The sequence below is a fragment of the Leptinotarsa decemlineata genome, unplaced genomic scaffold (genome assembly GCF_025532065.1).
Source record: "Leptinotarsa decemlineata unplaced genomic scaffold, Ldec_3_MD MMD2_tig00003902_RagTag_RagTag, whole genome shotgun sequence".
Classification (NCBI taxonomy): Eukaryota; Metazoa; Arthropoda; class Insecta; order Coleoptera; family Chrysomelidae; genus Leptinotarsa; species Leptinotarsa decemlineata.
Window position 1 is genome coordinate 2,326,360 of NW_027412598.1, and position 23,267 is coordinate 2,349,626.

The 23,267-nt window shown below is 33.9% G+C and overlaps 2 protein-coding genes and 1 long non-coding RNA gene across 5 annotated transcripts in view; 1 reads left to right on the forward strand and 2 right to left on the reverse strand.

The window, feature by feature from the left end:
- Positions 1-7,582, reverse strand: part of wal (electron transfer flavoprotein subunit alpha wal) — a 16,204-nt gene extending 8,622 nt beyond the window's left edge. The window contains exon 1 of one of the 2 annotated variants that reach the window (XM_023170058.2): positions 7,366-7,582. In XM_023170058.2, coding sequence (XP_023025826.1) covers positions 7,366-7,401 — 36 coding nt within the window. In that variant the 5' untranslated portion in view covers positions 7,402-7,582. The remainder of the gene's footprint in view (positions 1-7,365) is intronic. The other variant, XM_023170057.2, reaches the window with a different exon arrangement.
- Positions 7,583-10,157: 2,575 nt separating this feature from the next.
- On the forward strand, positions 10,158-22,420 carry LOC111504870 (uncharacterized). Of its 2 annotated transcripts, none has more exons than XR_012466245.1 (3): positions 10,158-12,864; positions 20,227-20,616; positions 20,983-22,420. It is a non-coding gene; the product is annotated as an uncharacterized lncRNA (long non-coding RNA). The 2 variants fall into 2 exon arrangements; XR_012466246.1 differs by lacking the exon at positions 10,158-12,864 and adding an exon at positions 19,021-20,127.
- Positions 17,026-18,964, reverse strand: LOC111511780 (uncharacterized). Its single transcript, XM_074178517.1, has 2 exons — positions 18,835-18,964; positions 17,026-18,622 (listed from the first exon to the last, which is right to left on the reverse strand). Exons 1-2 carry the CDS (start codon positions 18,947-18,949, stop codon positions 18,219-18,221), a joined length of 519 nt encoding a protein of 172 aa, XP_074034618.1. The 5' UTR covers positions 18,950-18,964; the 3' UTR covers positions 17,026-18,218.
- Positions 22,421-23,267: the final 847 nt, after the last annotated feature.

The window sequence follows — 23,267 nt, forward strand, 5'->3', positions numbered from 1 at the left end:
CATACATACATATACATACATACATATACATACATACATATACATACATACATATACATACATACATATACATACATACATATACATACATACATATACATACATACATATACATACATACATATACATACATACATATACATACATATATATATACATACATATATATATACATACATATATATATACATACATATATATATACATACATATATATATACATACATATATATATACATACATATATATATACATACATATATATATACATACATATATATATATATACATACATACATACATACAGTGTCACCATTAAAGTGTGCACCATATGGGAAACTTTTTTTTCGAAAAGTTTCAATGAAGTTTAACTTCAGCACTTGTTTGTGCTATATTTAACTTGAAATGACGCGGCCAACTGCGACCCACTGATGTTCAGTGTTTGTCAAATTCAACTTTTTTTTTTTGAAAAAAATGGAAAAAATGCATTTCTAGATCGAATTTAACAAAAAATTACTTGAAAAAGTTGTGTCTACGGCAATTTTATATCCATATGCCAAATTTTATGCAACTAAGATAAAATTTGCTATAAAAATTTTAACATGACTGGTGCAAAGTTTCAATCACTTGGTGTCTTAAACAAACCTTTGATTTCGAAAAAGCAGAGGCAACTAAAAAAAATGCAAATAATTTCTATAGAACTATTATTATTATTATAAATTTTAAACTACAATAATATTATAGAAAATACAAATGGTACAAAAAATTACTTATTGATCTAAATGAGGTTGTCAAACACTTATAGCCTACATTTCAGTATGTCGTCCTCCACGTTCAATACAAATTATGGTCCTTCTACTGACATCTGTAACTGCATTTTTAATAAATCGGGGATTTACATTTGCACAGCACTCGCGAATGGTATTTTCCAGATGTTGTATGTCAGTAAATGGTCTACTTCGGTACACTTTTTGTTTCAGGTAACCCCACAAGAAAAAGTCTAAAGGCGTCAAATCGGGTGATCTAGGTGGCCAATAATGTTCCCAGTTACGTCCAATAACTTTGCCTCTGAACATTTGTTGTTTTACAGTGATGTATTGGTGCGCCATCAAACTGATACCATAGGTCGTATTTAATATTTAAAGGCATATTATCTAAAACTTCACTAACCTCATTATTTAATAGGTTGAGATCACCGACGGATGATAAATTTTCCCTAAAGAAGAATGGCCCAATTATTTGGTCGTTAAGTATCCCACACTATACATTAGTTTTAAAGGAATACTGATTACCACATTCAACTGTGAAATTGGGATTTTCTTGGGCCCACCATCGGCAATTTTGAGAACTTACCGTTCCATTTGAAGAGAACGTTGCCTCATCTGTCCATAAAATTTTATCGGAAACTTTACATTTTCTTCTCTCTCTTCTTGAAACCAGAATGAAAACCCCAAACGGACATCAAAATCTCGTTCTTTTAATGTGTTTTGGCTTGTAAGGCCAAAATTTATTCTTCAATAACATTTTTCTAACACTTTCTCTCTTGTAATCGGTATTTTTTATAATATCGGTTATGCTCGTTTGCCCGTGTCCAATAACTTTTAAACAAATGTTAAGTTGGGCCTCCTCATCATATTTACTTGGAGTGTGCTTTTTCTTAAATTGATTTGCTACGGATCCTGTTTCTCTGAATTTCGACATTATCCTTGACACAGTAGTATGTTGAACATTTTTTCCTGGATGCCGTTCATTAAAAAATTTAGCTACTTGCCGGTGTGGTGTATTCTCACCACATATTAAAACTATTTATATTCTTTCCTGAAGAGACAACATTATTGCAACAATAACTGTTAAAAATTTGACAATCAACAACTTGACACTACCATAGCATGCATTTTGTTTGTCAAGACCTACTTAAAAATTTTATTCAACGTGATTAAGCATCCTTACCGCCCTATTTAGTGTTTATAAATAATCTGTAAATACTGAATATTGAAATTTTAATGTAATTTCAACTCTAGTCATTTTATTAATACTTATTGCAGTTTTTGAATTGTGTCTACTTTTTCAAAATTGAAGGTACTGACGTTTGTTTAAGAAAATAGCCACTGATTAAAACTTTGCACCAGTCATGTTAAAATTTTTAAAGCACATTTTTAATTTCACTCTAAAAATGTCCATATAAGTAAAAATTTATCAGAAAAGTTAAACTCCATGATGAGTTTGTTATGTATACATGAATTGATGACAATTAACCGAACTTGTTTTTTAAAATAAAGGGGATATCTGTCAAAAATAAGCAAAACGTTAACTTTATCCTAGTTGCATAAAATTTGGCATATGGATTAAAATTGCCGTAGTAACTTTTTGTTAAATTCGATATAGAAATGCACTTTTTCAATTTTTTTCAAAGAAAAAGTTGAATTTGACAAACACTGAACGTCAGTGGGTCGCAGTTGGCCGCATCATTTTAAGGTAAATTTTCGAAAAAAAAGTTTCCCATATGGTGCGCACTTTAATGGTGACACTGTATATATATATGGACATTTTTTTTCATTTGTGAAAGTTGTTCGAATTCACCCCTATGTGTGGTATCAATTTGAACAGGGCTCTAATATACATGAAAATTCGAATTTTAGTTTTCGAAAGGGTTAATTCGAACAATTTCAATGAGGAAAAAGTCACTTAGCCAAATATGAGCCCAACTGTCCCAACAAAATAAATTTCTCTAATGATCAGAATGTGAAAATAAAAACAAAATTTATTCTAAATAATCAAAAATAAAAATAGGTACACATGAACATTTATTCAATTATATAATCTTTCGGTAAACTCTTGAATGACCACCTGTTCCTTCTGAGATCCATTGGTGGTTTCAGCTTCATTATAACGTCCTCTGTATTCACCAGAGACTCATCCCTAACATTCGGATAGTGACATTAATTAATTTTTTCAGTTTTTTTACGTCTCAGAAAATCTATCAAAATGAGATCAGGCTGGTTATTGAAAATTTCCGTAATCTGAATAGGGCCTTCTAAATGTTTGTTCGATGATGCATCAGTCGGGGCAACATTTTCGTCGTCTTCCTCTCTCTCACATTGAAAAATAGAATAATGTGGGTAATCTATCTCATCTTCAGAAGAAAATTTTTCAGCTGTATTTTTTTCAACTGGACGATTCATGTCACGTGCCGTTATATCTTTGCCTGGTGCAATATCAATATTTTTGCCTCTTCTCACTGCTTGTTTATTTTCTAGAGCTCTTGATTGTTGCATGAAGTTTGACGAATGTCAATGACTATCGCTGATCAATATCAACCTGCCTTTCCTGTTGCTCTATTTGTTCTTCAGTAGGTTTAGCTATTTTCTTGTGAACACTATACCGATTGCAAGGAACTATTCCACAGTTTCTGAATCCTGATATTACATTGTTTGCAGCATTAACTTCAGCTTCATCAAGAAGTCTCTTCATCAACTTTGGAAACTCTCATTTCAGCAGCACCCCTTTATTTTTTTGTTTCCACTCAGTCAATATTTTCCGCCAATTTTTTTTTAACGGAGCAAATAAGGCAACATCTAATTGTTGGAGTAAATGTTGCATTGGGTGGTAAAAGGATGAACTCAATATTATTCTGCTCGCACAATTTTATCACTCCAATAGAAAGATGACTGGATAAATTATCTCCGATCAGAATTTTTTTGCCTTCACATTTTTTTAAATATGGCAGTGTGATTTTCTCAAACCAGTCTTCGTATATAACTCCTTCGAACCAGCTGCTCTTAGTCCTGTTGTAGGCAGCATCATCAGGGCCATTTTCTGTCCATGTGGAATATAAGTGGGATGCCTCGTAGACGACATATGGTGCCAAAACTTTTCCTGAAGCAGTGACGGCTAACATTATTGATGACAAACCACTTTTGCTCTACCTAGACCGTATGTAAGATTGGTCTCATCATAATTCATAACGTTTCATGGAAGGACATTTTCGATGGTTCGTGATAGGTTGTCAAAATAGTCATTAATAACGACTGGGCTCAGTTCGGCTAGGCAACGCTTTATATTTTGACAGACACGTTCAGTCAAAGAAAGATGTCTCTTTAAAAAATTCTAGAACCAATCGAGACCAGGCACATTATCCTTGAAAGTTTTTATTGTTTTCCCCTTACTTTCCAGGAATTGTTCAACCAAACCTCGGATATCTGCTCTGGTGAGAGGGAACCCCCATTCTGCTGCCTTCTGTAATCCTCGTGAAAGGCTCAGTTCTTTTTCCTCATTCAGAGCTGTTTGTCTTCCAGGAGCTGCTGGGTGGATTCCCTCAATTTTATGGCATAGTGCAGCCATTGGAATATTATACACCTCTACAGCCATATGTCATTCTTTTGTCTTTCACGGCAGTCATTGCCCTTTCCGAAGAAACCGAAGAATAATTTCCATACTGCACGCCGCCAAACCGTTTTTTGTATTTTTGTACCATGTTAGAATTGACCCCACTGTAAGTGAAACATTTCGTTTAATAATTTCTGAAAAATCCACTTTTAGTAATATCATGATGAAATTGATAACAGTTCTCGACAACACATGAATGATCATGTAAACCAATTTTAAAGTTGGTACAAGACCACAAATCAAAATTTCAATAGTTTGTTTGCGGCGTATCGAGAAATGTATAAATGAGCCGTCGGGATTCACATATCAACCTATTTTATACTCACCATTAAATAAACATCTGAACTTCACAAAAGTATCCACTTGACTGTTTCCACTCGGTTCACAAAAAACTAGTGATACTTGAATATTTCGCTCCAGTTTTTTGAAATTTTAAACAACAGCCAAGTGTTCGAATTCACCGGACACGTTCGAATTCACCGGACACGTTCGAAGTCACCTCAAATTACGGTAATTTTTATATGTAAACGCTCCCCTTTTACCCCCACGGGGGGGCGCCCCATTTGGAATATTTGAAAATCCTTTCTTAGTGCGCATCTAAGACCCAAGAATCAGCTATATACCAAAGTTTAGCTTTCTAGGACTCACCAGTATTGAGAAACAGATATGAATTAGTGAGTGTTTAGTGACTTGCATTTATAAGTATAGATTGTGTAGAGTTCCTACGAATGATATCTGATTTCATTCCATCTGTAGTACAAACCAAGTAGGAAAAAAATATTTTCATATAATTCAACGTTCATATAAAAGTAGTTATTTCGAAAGTACTTTTTTTTTATTGAAGGGGGTATATTTTCAGAAAAGATTAATTTTTGGGAAAGAAAGGTTCCAGCTTTCTACTTCTCCATCTTTGTACAAAAAATATGAAAAACTTCCGAAGGAAGAGAGTAATTAATTTCATAATAAACTCTTTACAAAGATGTGTAAATCATTTGTATAATTCAATATTTTTATGAAAGTAAGTTGTTCTTTATTAACCAGGCTTGAAATGTAATACAAATTTCTTTTGCTTTAATACCTATCAGCTAGACTTTTTTTTGTGAAAATACTCGAATATTTCTTGGGATTAAAACTGGAAATTCATCAATATTACTTCATAATATCCATGGTTTAAGACAATTTGGAAAATAGAAACCTAATGTTAGTTCAGTACAAGCTGGGTGGGTACTGCTATTTTACATGGCTTACAGTACTATGAATAACCATGATGATTTCTAGGTGACTCAGGGAGTTATTAAAATCACCTACCCAGAACATGAGACTTATGACCATGGCAGTCAATGTTAGTGACACTGAAAAAACTAATAGTTTAATTCAATTTTCAACCTGGAGTTTTGTTAGAAGTGAGGGTACTTTATTCTTTTATTTTTCTGTCTGTGTGTGAGATACTTCTTCATATTTTACTATTATGGTTGGTATTTTAGATGATACAGAACTTTTATATAAAATATATTTTTTTAAACTAATGTTAAACTTTTTTTTACTTTAGAACACATTTCGAAATTCACTGTTTAGTAAAATGAATAGGACTTCTCAAATTTTAAATGCGAACACAGTAGGAGAGACAAGTTCTTGGGAAAAGCTTTCTGGTTTTCTACTTCTCGTCATTATACAAAAAAAAATGTGGAAAATATCTCAAGAAAAGGGAGATTACTTCAATTAAAACACTCACAAATTAAAAATTTTAAACTCCTAGTTTATAAATTGATTGGTTCTACAATGATTTTATTGTTACAAAATCCTTGAATCAGTAGAAAATAAATTACCAAATTAAAAAAAATTAAACTCCAGAAAAGTTTACTTGAGAATGGTTTAATGAAGGGAAATAAACAAATAATAAAAATCGTAGTAGAAATTAGACAGTTATTTTCTTTATCCTATATTCAATATGAATTTCTACAAATAAATAGGTTATCAATCGAACAAGAATGACCTCAAGAATCATTTATAAAGAGGAGCTCCAAACATTTCAAAATAAATTACAAAAATTGTACAATTATGATTATGAAAAAACATGAAGGGCAAAAAAATGTTTGAAAAACATATAAAACAAAAGGAATAGAATTATGAAATCATTAAGATAAAAATAAATTAAGCACAAAGATCAAATGTACAATAAAATTGAAAGAATACTACCTATGAACCCCAACTATGATTGAAATTTATTACACAGATTAACACAACCAGCACCTGAAATCTGAAATCTTTTTTGTAGCAACTAACCTAAAAAATCCCATTCTAAATTTTTCATTTTGTGTTATAAATTTTCACATTTCAGAACATTGGAAGTGTGAAACTTTCAAATTGAACAAATTTTTTATCAAAATTCTAAAAATATGACATATTTTTTTACATGACTCTATGGTCATTATGTCAGTGAGTAGCCAGGTTAGTGAATTGATCCTGAGAAGCTAGTCTTCTGCTGGCCGTATGTTTGATCGCTTGCCCATTTCTCAAGCAGAGTCTGGGACTAAACAGTACATTACAAGTAAATGTTTCTGAGATGACAGCTTAGATACCAACAATTAGTTAACAAAAAAATCTTCATAAACTGGAATATATTGATTTATATTCTTCTTTCAATTTTTTATAAGCTACAAGTGTCTTCATTTTGAAATTTTTTTAGAACCAATGAACACAGTGAAAACCAGCTTATTCCTTAAGCCAATACATTTTTTCTAGATGTTATTATTCATTGTTTGTCACTTTTGTCAATATGTAAAAGTTAGGTAGGTACCTTTTCTTCATGAACGGCAAACCCAATTTTCAAGTGCTATGTAAACTCAAACAAAAGGGTAAAATGTTTGTCAAGACGTCTTATAGCAGGATTAATAGGCATTCTTATAATAAATAAAAAGGGCAATGCTAAAATGAAATACCAGAAACTGTTTTCAACTCCCAAGTGTCATAATTATTTACCTGTGTTCCTATCCGTCTTGAACACCCAGACAACATATTCAAGTTAATAGGTTGAAACAATAAAAAATGGAAACAAGTCAACAAATAATTAATATTACTGAAAAACTCGATTTCTAGAAATTACAAATTGAAAATATATTTACACTATGACCAAAAGATTAAAGTTCATTAACAGTAGATGTTACTGGAAAGGGTGATCAAAGTTCGTGTTTTGGTCACAGATTATATTTTAAGCTCGTAAGTCGTAAGATATAATGAGTTCTGTGGCTTTGGTATAAAACTCTGAGTAATTTTGTTACTCTGAGGTATAAAATATATGTCTGTGTTGACGTATCTGACATAAAACACCGAATGATCAAATGCTTGTCATCTCCACAAGAAATCGTGACATTGTGGCGGTACTCTTATGAGACAAACCTTTTACACCATAGAATTGGCAATGTCAACACAATTCTGGATCATAACAACCTATCTTACAGTCTGCACGAAAACTGTTTGGAAATCTAATATGTGAATACTATCATAGTATAATCCTTTTATCTTTCTATTATGATACCACAGATTAAATGATGAGGGTGCCACTAAATATGAAAAATATCATTCAAACTCCAACTGGATAAATATTTTCATGATTTTCATCAACTTCTTCACTTGTCTTTCCAATACGAACAAAAATGGTTCCCAACTTCTTTGATATTTCAAGTTTTTCCCGCTGCCAAAAATTTTCTAGTCGAATAATCAAAATCATAAATTTTCAAATTAGTCCCGACACATTATGATGAAGTAAAAATGTTTTGTGTTTTGTAAAACTTTCTGACGAACGTGTTTGGAAAATACTGTTTCTTTATTCCAACTATGCTCAAAACCAATTCATCTAAATTTCATCAAGGCCTCAACAAACAGAGGAAATTTCAAATCGTTATCTGTTTCATTTCAAGTCATTACAATATGAAATTTTGGACGATCAGTCCTTTTGGAAAAACAGTATACGTGTATACTATACGACCTTGATAGTGTAGTAGTAGTTATAGTTCTCCTCATGGTTGCTTTGGAAAAAATTATCCTTATCGAAAAATACAATTTCTGTAGTAGTATAGACGACGGAAGATAGACAGATATTTTCATAAATTTAGTAAATCAACTTCCGTACCTACTATTAAAAACATTGAAAGGAGCTATTCAACTTTTGAGAGAAGACTAAAAACACAGTGTACTCTTGGAACTGAACAAAGTGAGAGTGCTAATTGTTCTTTGAAAATGACTCAAAGCAGAAGCTCAAACGTCGAACAGAAGAAAACCAGAGACACGGTTCAACCCGGACTATTTTATATGAAAATAATATTTCAGAACACTGAAAGAAAAATCCTGCTAGGTATCTCAAAGGTGCGAAGTCATTTTCTCCCATTCATAAAATAGGACGTATGCATCTACCCTCACAGGCGATTTTAGTGAAACTGGTGACACGTGTGAATCATTGTATTCCTGTCACTTGCCAGTGCAGGGATATCTATAGTATGCTGTAGTCACAAAACAGCTGTGTGGCTGTTTTGTGGCTGTAGTATAGATATTATAACGATAAGGAATCATATCGTCTGCTGCATGATTGCTCATCATATCTAATCCATCTAGAGGAAATTCAATGGGAAGATTCAACTTCCCTTTAAATTTTTCTGTTAGAGAAAATCTTTCAAAATAAATAACTAAAATACGGGGAAACTTATGGAGTGATAAAGACTATGTGCAATTTCTTCTTTTCTTGCAACGCGAACACGTCGGTTTTTCATGTCCTTCCAAAGTTTGCTCTCTTGTGAAGGAATCCAAGCATTGTGACAAACTCTATTGGCCAGTTCTTTGTGATATCGGAAGCGACAAATCCCAGAAAGGATCGAATATAACTGATGAGTGTCCACAGTGTGTGCACTTCATCGTGTATTTTAATTGACCAACGGAAAAATCTACAATCTTAGAGTTATTTATCCTCAAATATCTCAGCCGTGACTCTTGTGCTTTTTAACTGGCGCTCAATTTTTCGCCAATCTCCGTTAAGATAGGTTTAGGTTTCTCATCAAAAAATAACGAAGGAACTCCTAGGCGGGGTGAGTGGCGGGGGGTCACTGTCTCTCTCTTATGGGTGTTTGACAGTCCTCCGGTGCAGACCACACGGCACTCACCCAGTAAAGTTATCGGTCAACTACCCTATCCCGCATCTGCGGGTAACAGGCGTTGGCCGATTTCAAGCTAGATGTGTGGTAGAGGTGTCTCGCAAGAGCCCTCGGCGGTTACTCATCCAACGCTGGAAAGGTAGCTTTCCTAACATGAGTGCCCCTCGGGGTAACGTAAGGGTATGCGGGGCAGACCACACGGCGTACACCCAAAAGTCGTTGATGAACCGCCCTATCCCGCACCTATACGGGTAATGGGCGCGACATCTTCGACATATGATGTGTGGTAGAGGATGCTCGTGAGAGTCCTCGACGGTTACTCATCAAACGTTGGAAAGGGAACTTTCCTAACATGAGTTCTAGGGGGGAGGTGAGTGCCCGCTCGCGGCTGGAGGCTAGTGAGCCTCATCTCCAACTGGCGTTGGCCTCTTAGGGGCAGCGGCTCCGCTAGCGGGTAAAGGGATACAGGGCTGCGGTAATCCATTCATGGGTGCATTGCAGCCCCATTATGAGGCACTGGACGGCTTATGCTGTTCCGTGATCCTCGCCTGCTTCTGTACGGATCCAAGCGTTCGAGGTGTCGGGGCTTGCGGTCCTTCCGGGATCTAGTATCCGAGTCTAACCTTGGAGGGCACCAAGGCAGACGCTTGAGGTGTCGGAACCCGGATGGACGGAGCTACTAGTATCCGAGCTTAGGACCCCGGCCGGCCACTTCCGGGACCATATTCCCAACTGATTTGGCATGGCTGGCGGGGGCAGGTGTGCGACGCGAGCACTCTCTGGCGAAAGAAGAGCGTAGTTAACTTGTACGAACGTTCGGTCGAACGCTGCCGATGGTCCTGTCTCTTGGTTAGCCACACTAAGTAGATGTAAGGAAGCAATTCCGGGTTCGGTGAGCGGGAGGAAGCCCTGCGAAATCCTGTTGGTGTGGGGTGAGGGGCGGTACCCGCAAGGATTTCCCGAAAATCCACCCCTCCACGCCCGATCGCATCCAACGCCAGGGTACGTCTGGGGGGCCTAACCGGCCCCCCAGGCCCCCCGGTGCGGTCGTAACTATGACTCTCTTAATAACTTAATAACTTCTGCGAACGCTTTGATTAAAGCACCCTCATTTATTAGAAATAATAGTATTGATATATCTTTCATGTATTCATCCTTTTTTAAATATTCCAGTAACCATCTCGTGTTTAATAAACATTGGAATTAAGATGTCTAAAAACCCTGGTGTATCTACTCATACCTGTAAAAGTTTGGGGTAAAATGAGGGAATTATGGCTAACTTGATTAGGAGAGATCAGCGCCCTTTCAGATGACGCAAGCAGTCTTTATAGTAAACTGTAATCATAGACCACACAGGGTGTATTTGAATTTATATTAAATTCCACGTTCATTTTTCATAATGTGCTTTTAGGATAATTTAAGAAGTGAGTTAATGAATTTTTTGTGTTTTAAGTAGTCTTAAATTCTGTTTCCAGAAAAACTTCGTTTTCTTTTGGACAGGAGCTAATCATGATCTTTGTAGACACGAAATTTCTTATTTCATTTATGTCACAACTAATGGAACTACAATATTTCCTTCAAGAATCTAATGAAGGTTCCTTACATTTTTCAGCTGAATATGTACATGCATAACAAGAATTGCAGACAAAATACAATTAACATAGGATAGTGAAATAATACATGTTTACAGGTTGTTCTTTAAAAAATTAATTCATAATAATCTTCTAGAGAGTAGGGACACAGATCAATTAGTATCTTTTTCACTTCAATAAGAAATTTCCGGTTTGAAAAGGATCTATATCTTTGTGGAAGTCGATTATAGAGTCTTAAGCCAAGTACAGTAGGTGAATTTAAGCTAATATTTAAGCGTCTGAAGGGAACGCAATATTTGCCTTTCTGTCTAGTATCATAATTGTGTAGTTCATCTACACGCATATGGTCGTCACGAGCTTTGTGTATATTCTTCAAAAGTTCTAAAATGAAAATACCACTAACTGTTAAAATTCTCATACATATATTATAGGTCAAATCATTATGAAGGTGAGAAATAACAATAATTTCCTCATTTTTCCTAAATGTATTTGCAAACTTCACAAAAAAACCAAATATATAGGTATGATAGGAAAAAAATTTCAGCAATAAAACATGAGATAATGAATATGTAACTATGTTATATATAAATGCAGTGTGTCACAAGTATGCAACAAATTAAAAACTATTTTACTCTGAATGTCACAAAAAAAGTTATTTGTGATAGAAGTTGATGCTTTGCAAGGAACTCCATGATGGGTGATGGGGAAAGTTGTGTTTAGTCCTTAGGTTGTGCATTAAACATCATTCTTTTCAAAAAGTCATTCAGAAGTCTCTCTATTTTTGGAAATACAGAATAAATCATTGGGAATATTTTAACGTTTCCAAAAAAAGAACAGAAATCAAAAGGAATTATCTCTTAATTCATGAAATAAAAATTTCAATGACTACGGAATATTAATTGAAAATGATTTGAATAATGAGGTGATGACATAGGTACCAGTGAGATTAAAAGAAAATTATAAAACAATTTAATGAGGACCTTCCTGATATTCAAAATCTGAATAATTCACTAGATTACAAAGAAATATTTCCAGTGAATTCTTTGTCGAACTTTTCGATTACCTGTTAAGAGTCTTTTAATAAGCAGCAACTTTCTACTGATTTTTTTCAATTACTAATAAAAAAGTTTTGATTTATTTTTGAGAGCTCTTACATTATGTTCTTTAGCACAAAAACACCTGATATTGTGACTTCAACATCGTGAAGAAAGCTAATAATGTTTTGTGATGGAAATGTTAAAAATTCCTTGCTCTTGTTTCTTATGAGGGAATGGATCATTTCATTTCCCTTCCCCAATATCGAATCCACACATTCTCCACATTTGGTGGTGCTCTTAATTTTTTTTGCAACATCCACAGAAATAAGCAAAAGCTTCATCAATATCTGAGAATACCTCTTCAATTTCGGAGATATTTTCTTCTATTTCAATATAGAATATAAATTTTTGCTGTTTTTCTTTCAGATCTCCAATATGAAAAAGGGGTTTCATCATTTCTCCTCCGCTAACATTACTTCCGCTGGGCGGTTTCATCAAAGAATAGAGGGACATCAGGCGGAATATTTGTCCAACTGGAATTGACTCGGGATGAGTATTGCATCTACCTGCCACTCTCATCATCCCAAAAAAGTGCTGAAAATGATAACAACAAAGTTGGTTGGAATTGTTATGGATATGTGAACATTATCACCTCCAAATGATCTTGGTTTAATCTGGATGTCATCAAGTATTTGAAACCAAGATGGGGTTAGTAATATCCTATAATTGAATACTGCTAGAATTTACCGATTGATGTTTTGGGACAGAGTCTAGTGAATCGGGTAGAATACTACAGGATGGACCAGGAAAAACGTTTAGTGGAAGTTCAGGAGCGGTTTCACTGAGAAATAAAAAATATCAAAATACCTATTTTTATTATAAAAATGACTATCACGTCAATTTCACAATAGAACTTGTCTAAAATCTAAATTTTTCATGATGATCTTCTACCATATAGTAACAGCTACATATCCATCAATTTACTTGTCTAAAACATGTTATTCCCTTCAGATCAATAAATGTTATTTAATTAAACCAAAATGATCAGGGCAAAGCCAGGAAACTAACTATTACGAATTTAGGCAGGATGGGTTCATACATTCAATTCGATTTTAGATATATTTCATGCAGATTTCAGAATCGAAGTTACACTAAATCATTAGTTTATCTATTCAAAATTATATCTGGTTTTATTGTCTAGAAAATCTCTCCCTTACAACTTTCAACATTCTAGGGAGGTCCATTAGACAAATAAAGCTATTTATTACACCATATCACTTAACTAACTATGGGTATCATTCTCCTGTATCTAAAATGTTGAGACTTGAAAATAACTACTCTGATAAAATCAATTTCTTTTGTGATAATGTTAATATTTTTAAAAATCTCACTCTTTGCACATGTAAATGTTTTTCATTACATTAATTGTTCTTCATTAAATACACATAAATGTGTCTATAATAATTATAGAACAAGATCTTCAGATGATGTGGTGCTGCAGGTTTTTCCGGGTTTTCCTGCAGCTGAAAAAGCAAATGCGCCACTGGAATCAATGAAGTCGCCCCGGAGTGCCAATTAATTTTTATTGTTGTTTTTATTTTATTTTTATCGTTGTTTTAATAAAACTTTCACATTTGAAAAAAAAAATTATAGTAGTAGTAGTAGTATAAGTGGTACAGTACAAGCTTTCTTTGTTATATAATTTATTGTAAACAAAAATTTGGATTTACCTATATACAAATGAATAAATTGAGATCCCTGTAAATAAACATGGAAAAAAATATAAAATGGTATTGGTTGAAATTGGTTTTTCCGTTAACCAGCTGTCGTTTCCCAACGAACGGCAGCCCTCAGAAGTCGAAACTTATTCGAACAGGGATTAACAAAATCTTACCTTTCAACGTGCAATTCCTAGCATATATACCTACATATAACCCTTGTTTCGATAGCAACTTTTCTAATAATTTTTTTTTAATACCTACTGGCATTTCATTATAACTGTCTCACAAAAAAGATTCTAAAAGATACACCTCTTTCTGATTATGTTCTCAGAAGAGACTCTTTATAATAGTAATACCATATTTATTATTTCCATATGTGAGCAGTACGCTTACACAGATATTGACAAATATCAAGGGCAAATATGACGTAAAATATTGAACAAAACAGCAGTTGCGATCATTGAAATGAAAAATCATATGAAATTTTATAACTAAACGCCACACGAACGACAACCCTCAGAAGCCGAAACTTGTGCGAGCTAAGGATTAATGAGGTCTTACCTTTTAACGTGTGATTCCAACGGATACTTTCCAACTACAGAAGTTATTAGAAAACTGATTTTGGAAAAGGTGCACGTTTTCTTGAAATTCGTACAATTAAGTACTTGTCTATTAGCGCACCTTGAAAAAATATACAAATCTTTGACAGGATTTATAGGTAGTGTTATAGAAACTGAATACTCACATGCATGATGGTTTGGCACCCTTCAATAGATTTTTCTCAGCAATGAAATGGATGGGAAAATGCTTTGAGTAAATGAAAGCACCATCAGGCAGATATTTCCTGACAGCAATCCATCCAGTTTCCTGTTATTTTCATTCTATAAATTACAGTTATTGATCAGGTACGGTGCACAAATAAAACCATTGAAATCACAAATTGAGAACAAGTAAACTTAAAAGAGCATACTGTTTGCTTGCTTGGAATTCTATATGCTAACAATTACTACAAGTATATATTTAAGAGAACATTAGGTTTCTCATCATACGTAAGAAGTCTTAAACAGTTTCAAAATGACCCATGAGCATAACACCAATTAATGTTAACCACCCAATAAAAAAAAATTTTGATACAAGTCCACAGTACAACAACACCCTCGAGTTCTATAATAATTTTCCACAGGATTTCAAAAATATACAACATTATGTTAGGATTGGGGAACTATTTGTTTGACATGGAGCCCTACTCAGTCAGTGATTTTCAAACTTAATCTATGATTTAATAATTGTTGATATAATTGAACATGACCAACTCAGATATTTTAATTTAATTTTGTATTTGTTTTAAATTTTATGCTGATATTAATTTCATGAAATTTTAAATGGATGTTAAAATGTATGTAAGTGTAAACTTACTTACTTCTAAGAATAATTCTGTAATTCTGAAATGCAATATCTACATACTGTATTATTCATCTCTAGGTATCTATGACTATATACTTATGATGCACTGTTTGGAACCTTTGGTGTAGTAATGAATATTACTGGAGTTTTTTCCCCAACACCAAATCGTTATTTTTAACAAGAGGAAGATTTAAATTAAGTTTTAATCTTCCTCTTTGAAAATGATCACTTGGTGATCGAAACATGTGTCGAGGTGTTAAAAATAACGATTTGGTGTTGGGGAAAAAACTCCAGTAATATCTATGACTATATATATGAGTAGACTTTTCTTGCAACTAGGTATAAAGTTGTATTTAAACAAATAGAAAAAAAGCATGAGTGAATGTTTATTTTCAATTTGATATTATGATTAAGAAAGTAATGACACTCTAATGACAGAAGGTGGATTTGAAAGGGTTAAGGATTATTCAAAATATGAAGTTTGTTTTTGGTGTAGGCTGATATAAAAATAGTTTATCATTGGTGGATTCACAGTAATTATAAAATGTTTCATTTACCTTTGGCACTGAATACAGATGATTACTCGAATTTTACACTGTCCACACAATATACAGAATTGTCCCATTTTACAAAAAGTATCCTTATACACTATATAAAACTATTCCTTATTACTACTGAAAAATGTAACCACACTAAAATAACTGAGAACTAACGAACGAAAACTATATTAAAAAATACGAACAATGTAAAGATTGGGATGACAAAAAATTTCAATTTCAAAACATCAAAAGTTGAAAATTCTTCTACGAAAATTAATAATTTCGACAAAGTTGGACCCGGAAAACAACAGTTATTCTTTAAAGTTGAATTTATCCACACTATCCCATTAAATAGAAAAAGTGCTTAACTAAACAAGTGGTTTTTCAAAATTTACTGAAAAACATATTGTAAATAGTTTCGAAATATATTCAAAGGCAGCAATAAAATTGGACATCTTTTAGAAATTATTCTATAAAATTTATTCTTCCAATAGATCTTTCGACATGTATTCTGGCTTTTGCAATTTTGTTTGTAATCCTTTCCTCTTCAGCTGTAAGTTTATCTCTTTCCATCAAGAACGGAGGTATATACACTTTAACATCCATTTCATCACATAAATGTCAAATAAAAAAACATCTGTAAGCCAAAATTACATAATTTTCCTCTAGAAATATAGCTCGACATCTGAAATTGTGCCTTCAAAACCATCACTGCAGTAAACACTAGCTCCACTAGGACAAATCATTATCAAGAATTTAATGGTATTTGAAAGTTTATCCCTTTCAGACCCAAGATCAAAAAAATTGTATTTTCTGAGCGAAAATCACATTATATGCTAAACAAGCTATGAAATTGAAGAATCAAATCATGTTTTTCAATTCAAAGGACAATCTACAGGATTTCAAGGACACTCACAATTGTGTTGTATCGTTCCAAACAATTAAACCTCACAGTTGTGATGTGATTATCATTAAATAAGAACATGTTGTAAAATATTTTATTAAGAATTATCTTTTATGAAATTTCATAAAACAATTTTGGTCTTTACCAAGACACAGGTACACGTTACATTTACTACACCTTGTTCTTGATCGGCTACTACAGGCCTCAAGGCGACAATTCAATGGATGCTTCAGGCTTTCACTGATGGGCCAGTGATCGAAGCAGTCATACCTTTTATCCTTACATGGCATTGGTGTACATCTGGTTTTTTTTTCGTTAGGTTTGGAAGAATCGTTTTCGTCATTTTCATCTTCCCTTTCGCGTTTTTTCGTACCACAAGAAAGGAATTCGACCAATTCCAATCTGAATTCAAGCAGATCCTTCATATTTTTCGCAGGCAATCCATTTTTCTTGCTGTCTCTGCGGTATTCCATCCAGCTGTTCACAATAGCCAAATCGAATAAGTGAAGAATGACTTTTATTGGCCATTTCTTCGTCCTGAAGAATGTTCGGTAACATTCCATCATCATATCACAAACATCTACACCTCCCATTTTTTCATTGTAAGATTTCACAACCTTTGGACAAGGAATTCCTCTACGAACCTTCTGGATTTTATCCCATCTGCTTACTTCATTCATTGGATCCGTTCCAAAAGCTGTGGAAGCCATCACTTCACACTTATTGTCTTTCCATTTAGTCAAACATAATTCTTCATCACCTCTGACTACCGAATCTGTCTCTCCTCTTGACATTTTATTATCAGCTTTTAGATTGCAATTCTTACCCAGTCTATTACTCATCATGGTCCCAGTTCCTTCCATTCCGAGTTCTTTCAGTTTATCGAATAGGGACAATGTTGAGAAGTATCGGTCAAAAAATATGTAGCTTCCAGTTGGTAGTGATTCCACTAAATGAGTGACTACAGCTGGACCCAAACCCAGTTCTTTAGATGAAATTCGTGTGGTATTTCCCTGATAAATTTCAAAATCAAGCACTAATCCTTCCGATGTTGTGATGACAAAGTTTTTGAGACCCACAGGGCGAGGTTTATTTTTGACATATTGCCGAACAGGACAATGGCCTAAAAATGGAATCATCTGCTCATCCACGGAAAATGAACCATTTGTTGGTCTTTGTATCTGTAAGCAGCGTGATCTGACTTGGTCAATCATGGGTTGTACTTTCCACAGACGGTTGTTTTTTTTTTGTATCTTCAGGAACGTTCAAATTGTCTACAATGTAGAGAATATTGCGTAAAAGGAAGAATCTGTCTCTTGACATTTGATCTGCTATTGCTGGAAAAATGAATTTCGTACTCCAATACAAACGAATCCTAGGAAATTTCATACAACCCATGGTTGCATGAATGCCAAGAAATTTTTTAATCTCTGTTGGTGTAACAGCAGGATTGATCTCTCTTCCGTGTAGCTGTAAATAGAATTGTGCTGTTTTCTATGCCACCAATTCGTAAAACGATTCACCCAAGTATCTGCTGAAGTATCCCCAAGGTGATGAAACTGCATTCGTATCAATGCTATCCATGTTATCTTGGGGTCCATTTTTACTATCGAAAACAATTCGATTCCATGACTGTTTGCTGTATTTTTTGGCAAGTTCACTCAGTCTCATATTCATCTCTGGATCGTCAGCATCTGATTCATCAGAAATCGATCTTTCAGAACTGATATCAATATCACTGTCGAGTTGGGCAATGGTTGGATTTTCTGATTCCAACAAAATATCGTCTTCGGACTCCTCATTATCAACCTCGAAATCGGATCCAACCTCGTCCAATAGATCAAAAATAGCATCAGGATTATCTCGAAGATGATCCAAATCAATGACACTCCTGCTTTCTGTAAAAAAATAACAAATTCTCAATATCCGTGATATTCCTGGAGAGGTTGAGTCCCAATACTCACATCTGTGATATTATGAAATCAACCAATCCCAGAAGTCTCACTTAATTTTTTTTCATATCATCCAACCTGTAGGCTCAAATATCAACCTTTATTGTTGACATCATGCACTTAAAAACAGAAAATAACTTCAACTGAAATTAACTTACTTGCTGAATTCATGTTGATGCACGAATGTAAACAAAACACTGTGAAACGCTTCATACAGGTCTGCTCAAGTTGGCTGTTACGCGTCAAATGGCGGAACTGCGGCCTTCTGCGCATCAATACGTATCCTCACAATCGTATGATGTCGATATGAACCTATTCGATCGTAAATTTGATCATATTGTGCGGCATGTAGTTCACCCTCACAATTGTAACTACCAGGAACGAAAGGGATATAAGAAGAGAAAGTATTTCTTTGATGTCTGAAATTTGAAGTCATTTCCATAGATAATTCAGTTGCATCTAGAACAAAATTAACATTTTCACTAATTGTGTTTTCTCTTGTATTTATTCTTGTATGAATTTTCAAACTACTCATTACGGTTTCATCCAGAAAGTTATAAAAAGCTTCAAACTGCCATAATTCTAGCCCAGAAAAATATTTGAATTCCTCCGGGGTTTTCTTCAAATTTTCAAAAGCAAATTTATTCTTATTCGGAAATGTTCACCATCATCTGTAGAAACTTCACTTTTTGATTGTTTGACACTTTCACTTGGTAAATAAACCCAACGATTATCTTCAATAATTCCATTATCACCAATATAATCGTGATCATGTAGATGATAGTTATGCATATGATCATTATCTTGAACTACTTCATCTTCATTAGCTGCTACCAGAAGCGAGTCATCACCAGTATCATTTGGTGGACAAACGAGTGAACTCTCAGAATGTACCATGGATTATTTTCAGCTTCTACAAATTCGGCAACTTCAGTTGGCTCTATACAAAAGGGTAAATTTTCGTTTTGAGGGCACCCGGCGATTTTGAAAAAATTTTTGTGTGTAGGTACTTACGTATTTTGATGCGTAGATTACGAATCCGAAAGAAAAAAGCGGCGCTCTCCCTTATTCACAAAGTTACGGCCCTTCAAAGTTCAGAAAAGGGCAACTTTTCAGCCTTCTTTTTCGCAAAATAAACTATTTAAAAACACAAGCATTTTTCACTAGGTTACCTATACACCTCATTCCTCCTTCTTTGACACTTTTCACTTCAATAATCAACATTTTTCATTTTTCCAATTAGGCATTCCAAACCACGTGACCACATCTGCTTTATCCATAAGAGCTAATGGTTGTTTCAGTTGTGTTTTTGCTAGTTTATGTGTATGTTCGTAAATTATTTATATTTTGAGGTGTTGTCGAGTTATTTTTGATTGTCCACACATTCATTTAATAATGCAGAGTGATTATATGAAGAAGCTATTATTGGAAAAACGAGATGTTGGAGAGAGGTAGGTTTGATGAGCTGTTTCATTGTTTTCGATTATTTACCTGGTTTTATTCACAACTTGTATTAGTTAACAGCATTTGAACATGGCATTTTTTTATAGGTATGAGATGAAGTTGAAACTAATTCAAGATGTGGATCCTTTCACACTCACAAGTGATGATTTGGATTATTCTCTGAATGACATTCCACCAGTAACAAACATGAATATTGTCACATATTTACCAGAATGTCATCGTCATTTCATCCAGGTTTGGAGACCAGCTACCCTACCCTTTTGGCTGATTGTTGGTCTTGGGAGGGACCAATGGGTTCATGACTGATTGAGGTTCATAACTGATTGGTCACATATTTAGTGTTGACACATAGTTTTTATACCAATGAACAAATGAAAGCCTTCAAGAGTCTTGGAGCTCATAAGTATTTTACCTCTGGATTTGTTTTGAAAGCTGGGACGAAAGTTATAAATGATTTCTACGTATTGGTTGGAAAGGTAAGTTTATTTTAAGAACTCAGTGCGCATTAAAGGCTCTCTAATAACGAAATGATTCAAAATGGCATTCATATGTCACCAAAAAAAAAAGAGTATAATAGATTACATTTATTTTGATAGTTTTAATTGGCTCGAAAAGAGGATTGAAAATATACCGGTCTTTCTTAAATGTTCTAATTAAACTATGACAGAAACAGTTTCAATCCATTTTTCAAGTAGATCGAAGTTTTCGACAAAGTCAAACAAATTATTCACACTATTATTACTTTCACTAAGTATGTTTATAAGATCATAAAACATGTATTGTTACAACTACCATTGTCTGCTAAGTATTTATACAATAGTAAATTAATGATTTTCTTTCAGGTAAAGCATTCCCAGAGAGCAAATGCAAAACCTCTTGATGTTTGATGCATTGTAACTAAGGACGGGTCAATAGCTACAGCGAACTGTACTTGTATGGCAGGTGCCAGTGAAGTTTGTAGTCATGTTGGTGCCATACTGTTTGCTGCTGAATATGCATATCAAAAAAGAATTCATCTTCTTGCACTGATTTTGGTGCCTTGTGGCCTATTCCATGTTTATCTACGGTAGTGCCAATTGAGCCTCTAAGCAAAATGGACTTTGGACAAATTGCAGTACCTTCAACAATGCAACAAAAGACAGCAGTGCCACAGATGACTGAATCCGATATTGTCAATTTACTTACAAGGATTGAGACTATTGGCAAAAGTGCAAGTTTAATGAGGATTGTTGAGCCATTTGCTAATAAAATTTCTGGGACTGTAAATGTGAAGCTTGCATTTTCATTGGATATATACCAACAAAATTACAAATTCAAAACATATATTGAATTGATGCAGATATGAAAATCTATCAATTTATGTTTTAAATAAGAACAGTGCAACGAAATTGAGAAAATCACTAGGAAACAACATGCTACTAATAATTAGTATTTACATAGGGCTGGAAGAATAACAGCTTCAAAATTTAAATCCGTTTGTAGAACAAATAAAGAGTCACCTTCTCACTCACTAGTTAAAAGCATATGTTATCCAATTAAAATATTGTTTAGTTCTGAAGCTACTACTTGGGGGTTTAAACCATGAAAAAATTGTTGTCAAAAAATATAAGGAAAGTATGGAAGAAAATCATAGATCCTTTATTATAAATGATGTAGGGTTGATGGTAAATCCAAAGTGTCCTCAACTGGGTGCATCGCCAGATAGAATAGTATTTTGTGAATGTTGTCTGGGCGGTTGCTTGGAAATTGAATGTCCTTATCTGCTCTCTGTAAATAATATACAAGATATACGTGAATATGTGAAGTGTAAAAATTCTTGTTTAACTTTGGAAAATGATAATGTGACTTTGAACCGAAGCCCTTCTTATTATTATCAAGTACAGATGCAAATGTTTGTATCTGGTCTATTGTATTGTGACTTTGTCATTTGGTCTCCAAATATTTTATTCCAAAAACGTATTCTCCGGGATTTGGATTTTTGGAACAAAAATAGTGAAATTGCTCTTCAATTTCATTCAGAAGTGATTATGCCAGAACTTCTAGGCAGATACTTCACAAAGAAAGGGGGAACTGTCAGACTAGCCCACTGGTGTATATGTAAGGGAGTTGATGATGGTACACCAATGATTAGGTGTGAAAATGATCTGTGTGAAACTCAGTGGTTCCATTTTGAATGTATTGGTTTGGTAGTTTTACAAAACAACGTTTGGTATTGTAGTAATTGTGAAGAAATGGAAAATAAACAATAAAAAACTTTTCAATAACATTACAATATTTGATTTTTATTTATTTTCATTCCATGTCCACAGCTTAAAGATTCATTAAAAGTTTATTGTATTATAGAGAGGACAAGTAGTTGTTTGATGAGATACTAAACCACCTCTGTACTAAAAAACATTGTGCTAATTAGAGGGGTACCCACAAATAGTTGAAGAGGGTTCAATTTGATTTTTTTACCTTTTCTAGGCATTTAGAAATTTATTTATTTATTTATTTCAACGGACAAGCTGATTTTTACAAATATCTTTTTATAAATTGTACATGTGCTTACAAACTAAAGATACATCAGATGTTTTTAATCGATTTTTTGAAGGATAATAATGATGAATTAAACAATTCCAAGTTAAGTTGGTAATGATTTGCTGATTTCAATATCCTGCATATTGTTTCATTCTGACCATAATTGGTTCTACAAAAAGGAATTTTTAAAATATCACTATTTCTGGTTCTTCTATCATTCACAGAGAGAGTAGTACAAAGCTCAACTATTTCTGGAGAATCAATATAGCCGTTTAATACTTTGTGGACAAACACAAGATCTGTTTCAAGTCTCCTGTGAGTTAAGGTGTTCATGTTCAATATCTATGAGTAGTGTTAAAATACAATCCAGAGATTTCGATCATTAATAGTAGTTGTACGTCAAGACGGGTGTGTAGACACTCCGGTTGAAGTTGACAGCTGGCGATTCCATGTTGTCTGGCTAGTTATATTTGATTTTACATTAAGCTAAAATAAAGTATTCCACGAACTAAAATGCCGTGTTTCACTGCATAACTCTTCAGGTTATGGGCCCAGATTACTTAGATTACCCAGAAGTGAACTAACGGTGGAATCTTAGTTCGGAAGA

Bases quoted from the DNA above. Each gene is read 5' to 3' on its own strand.
- LOC111511780 (XM_074178517.1), bottom strand. From the start codon at position 18,949: ATGCGCAGAAGGCCGCAGTTCCGCCATTTGACGCGTAACAGCCAACTT. The intron at 18,623-18,834 runs GTAAGTTAATTT...ATTTTTTTACAG, and splicing joins CATCAACATGAATTCAGCAA to AAAGCAGGAGTGTCATTGAT.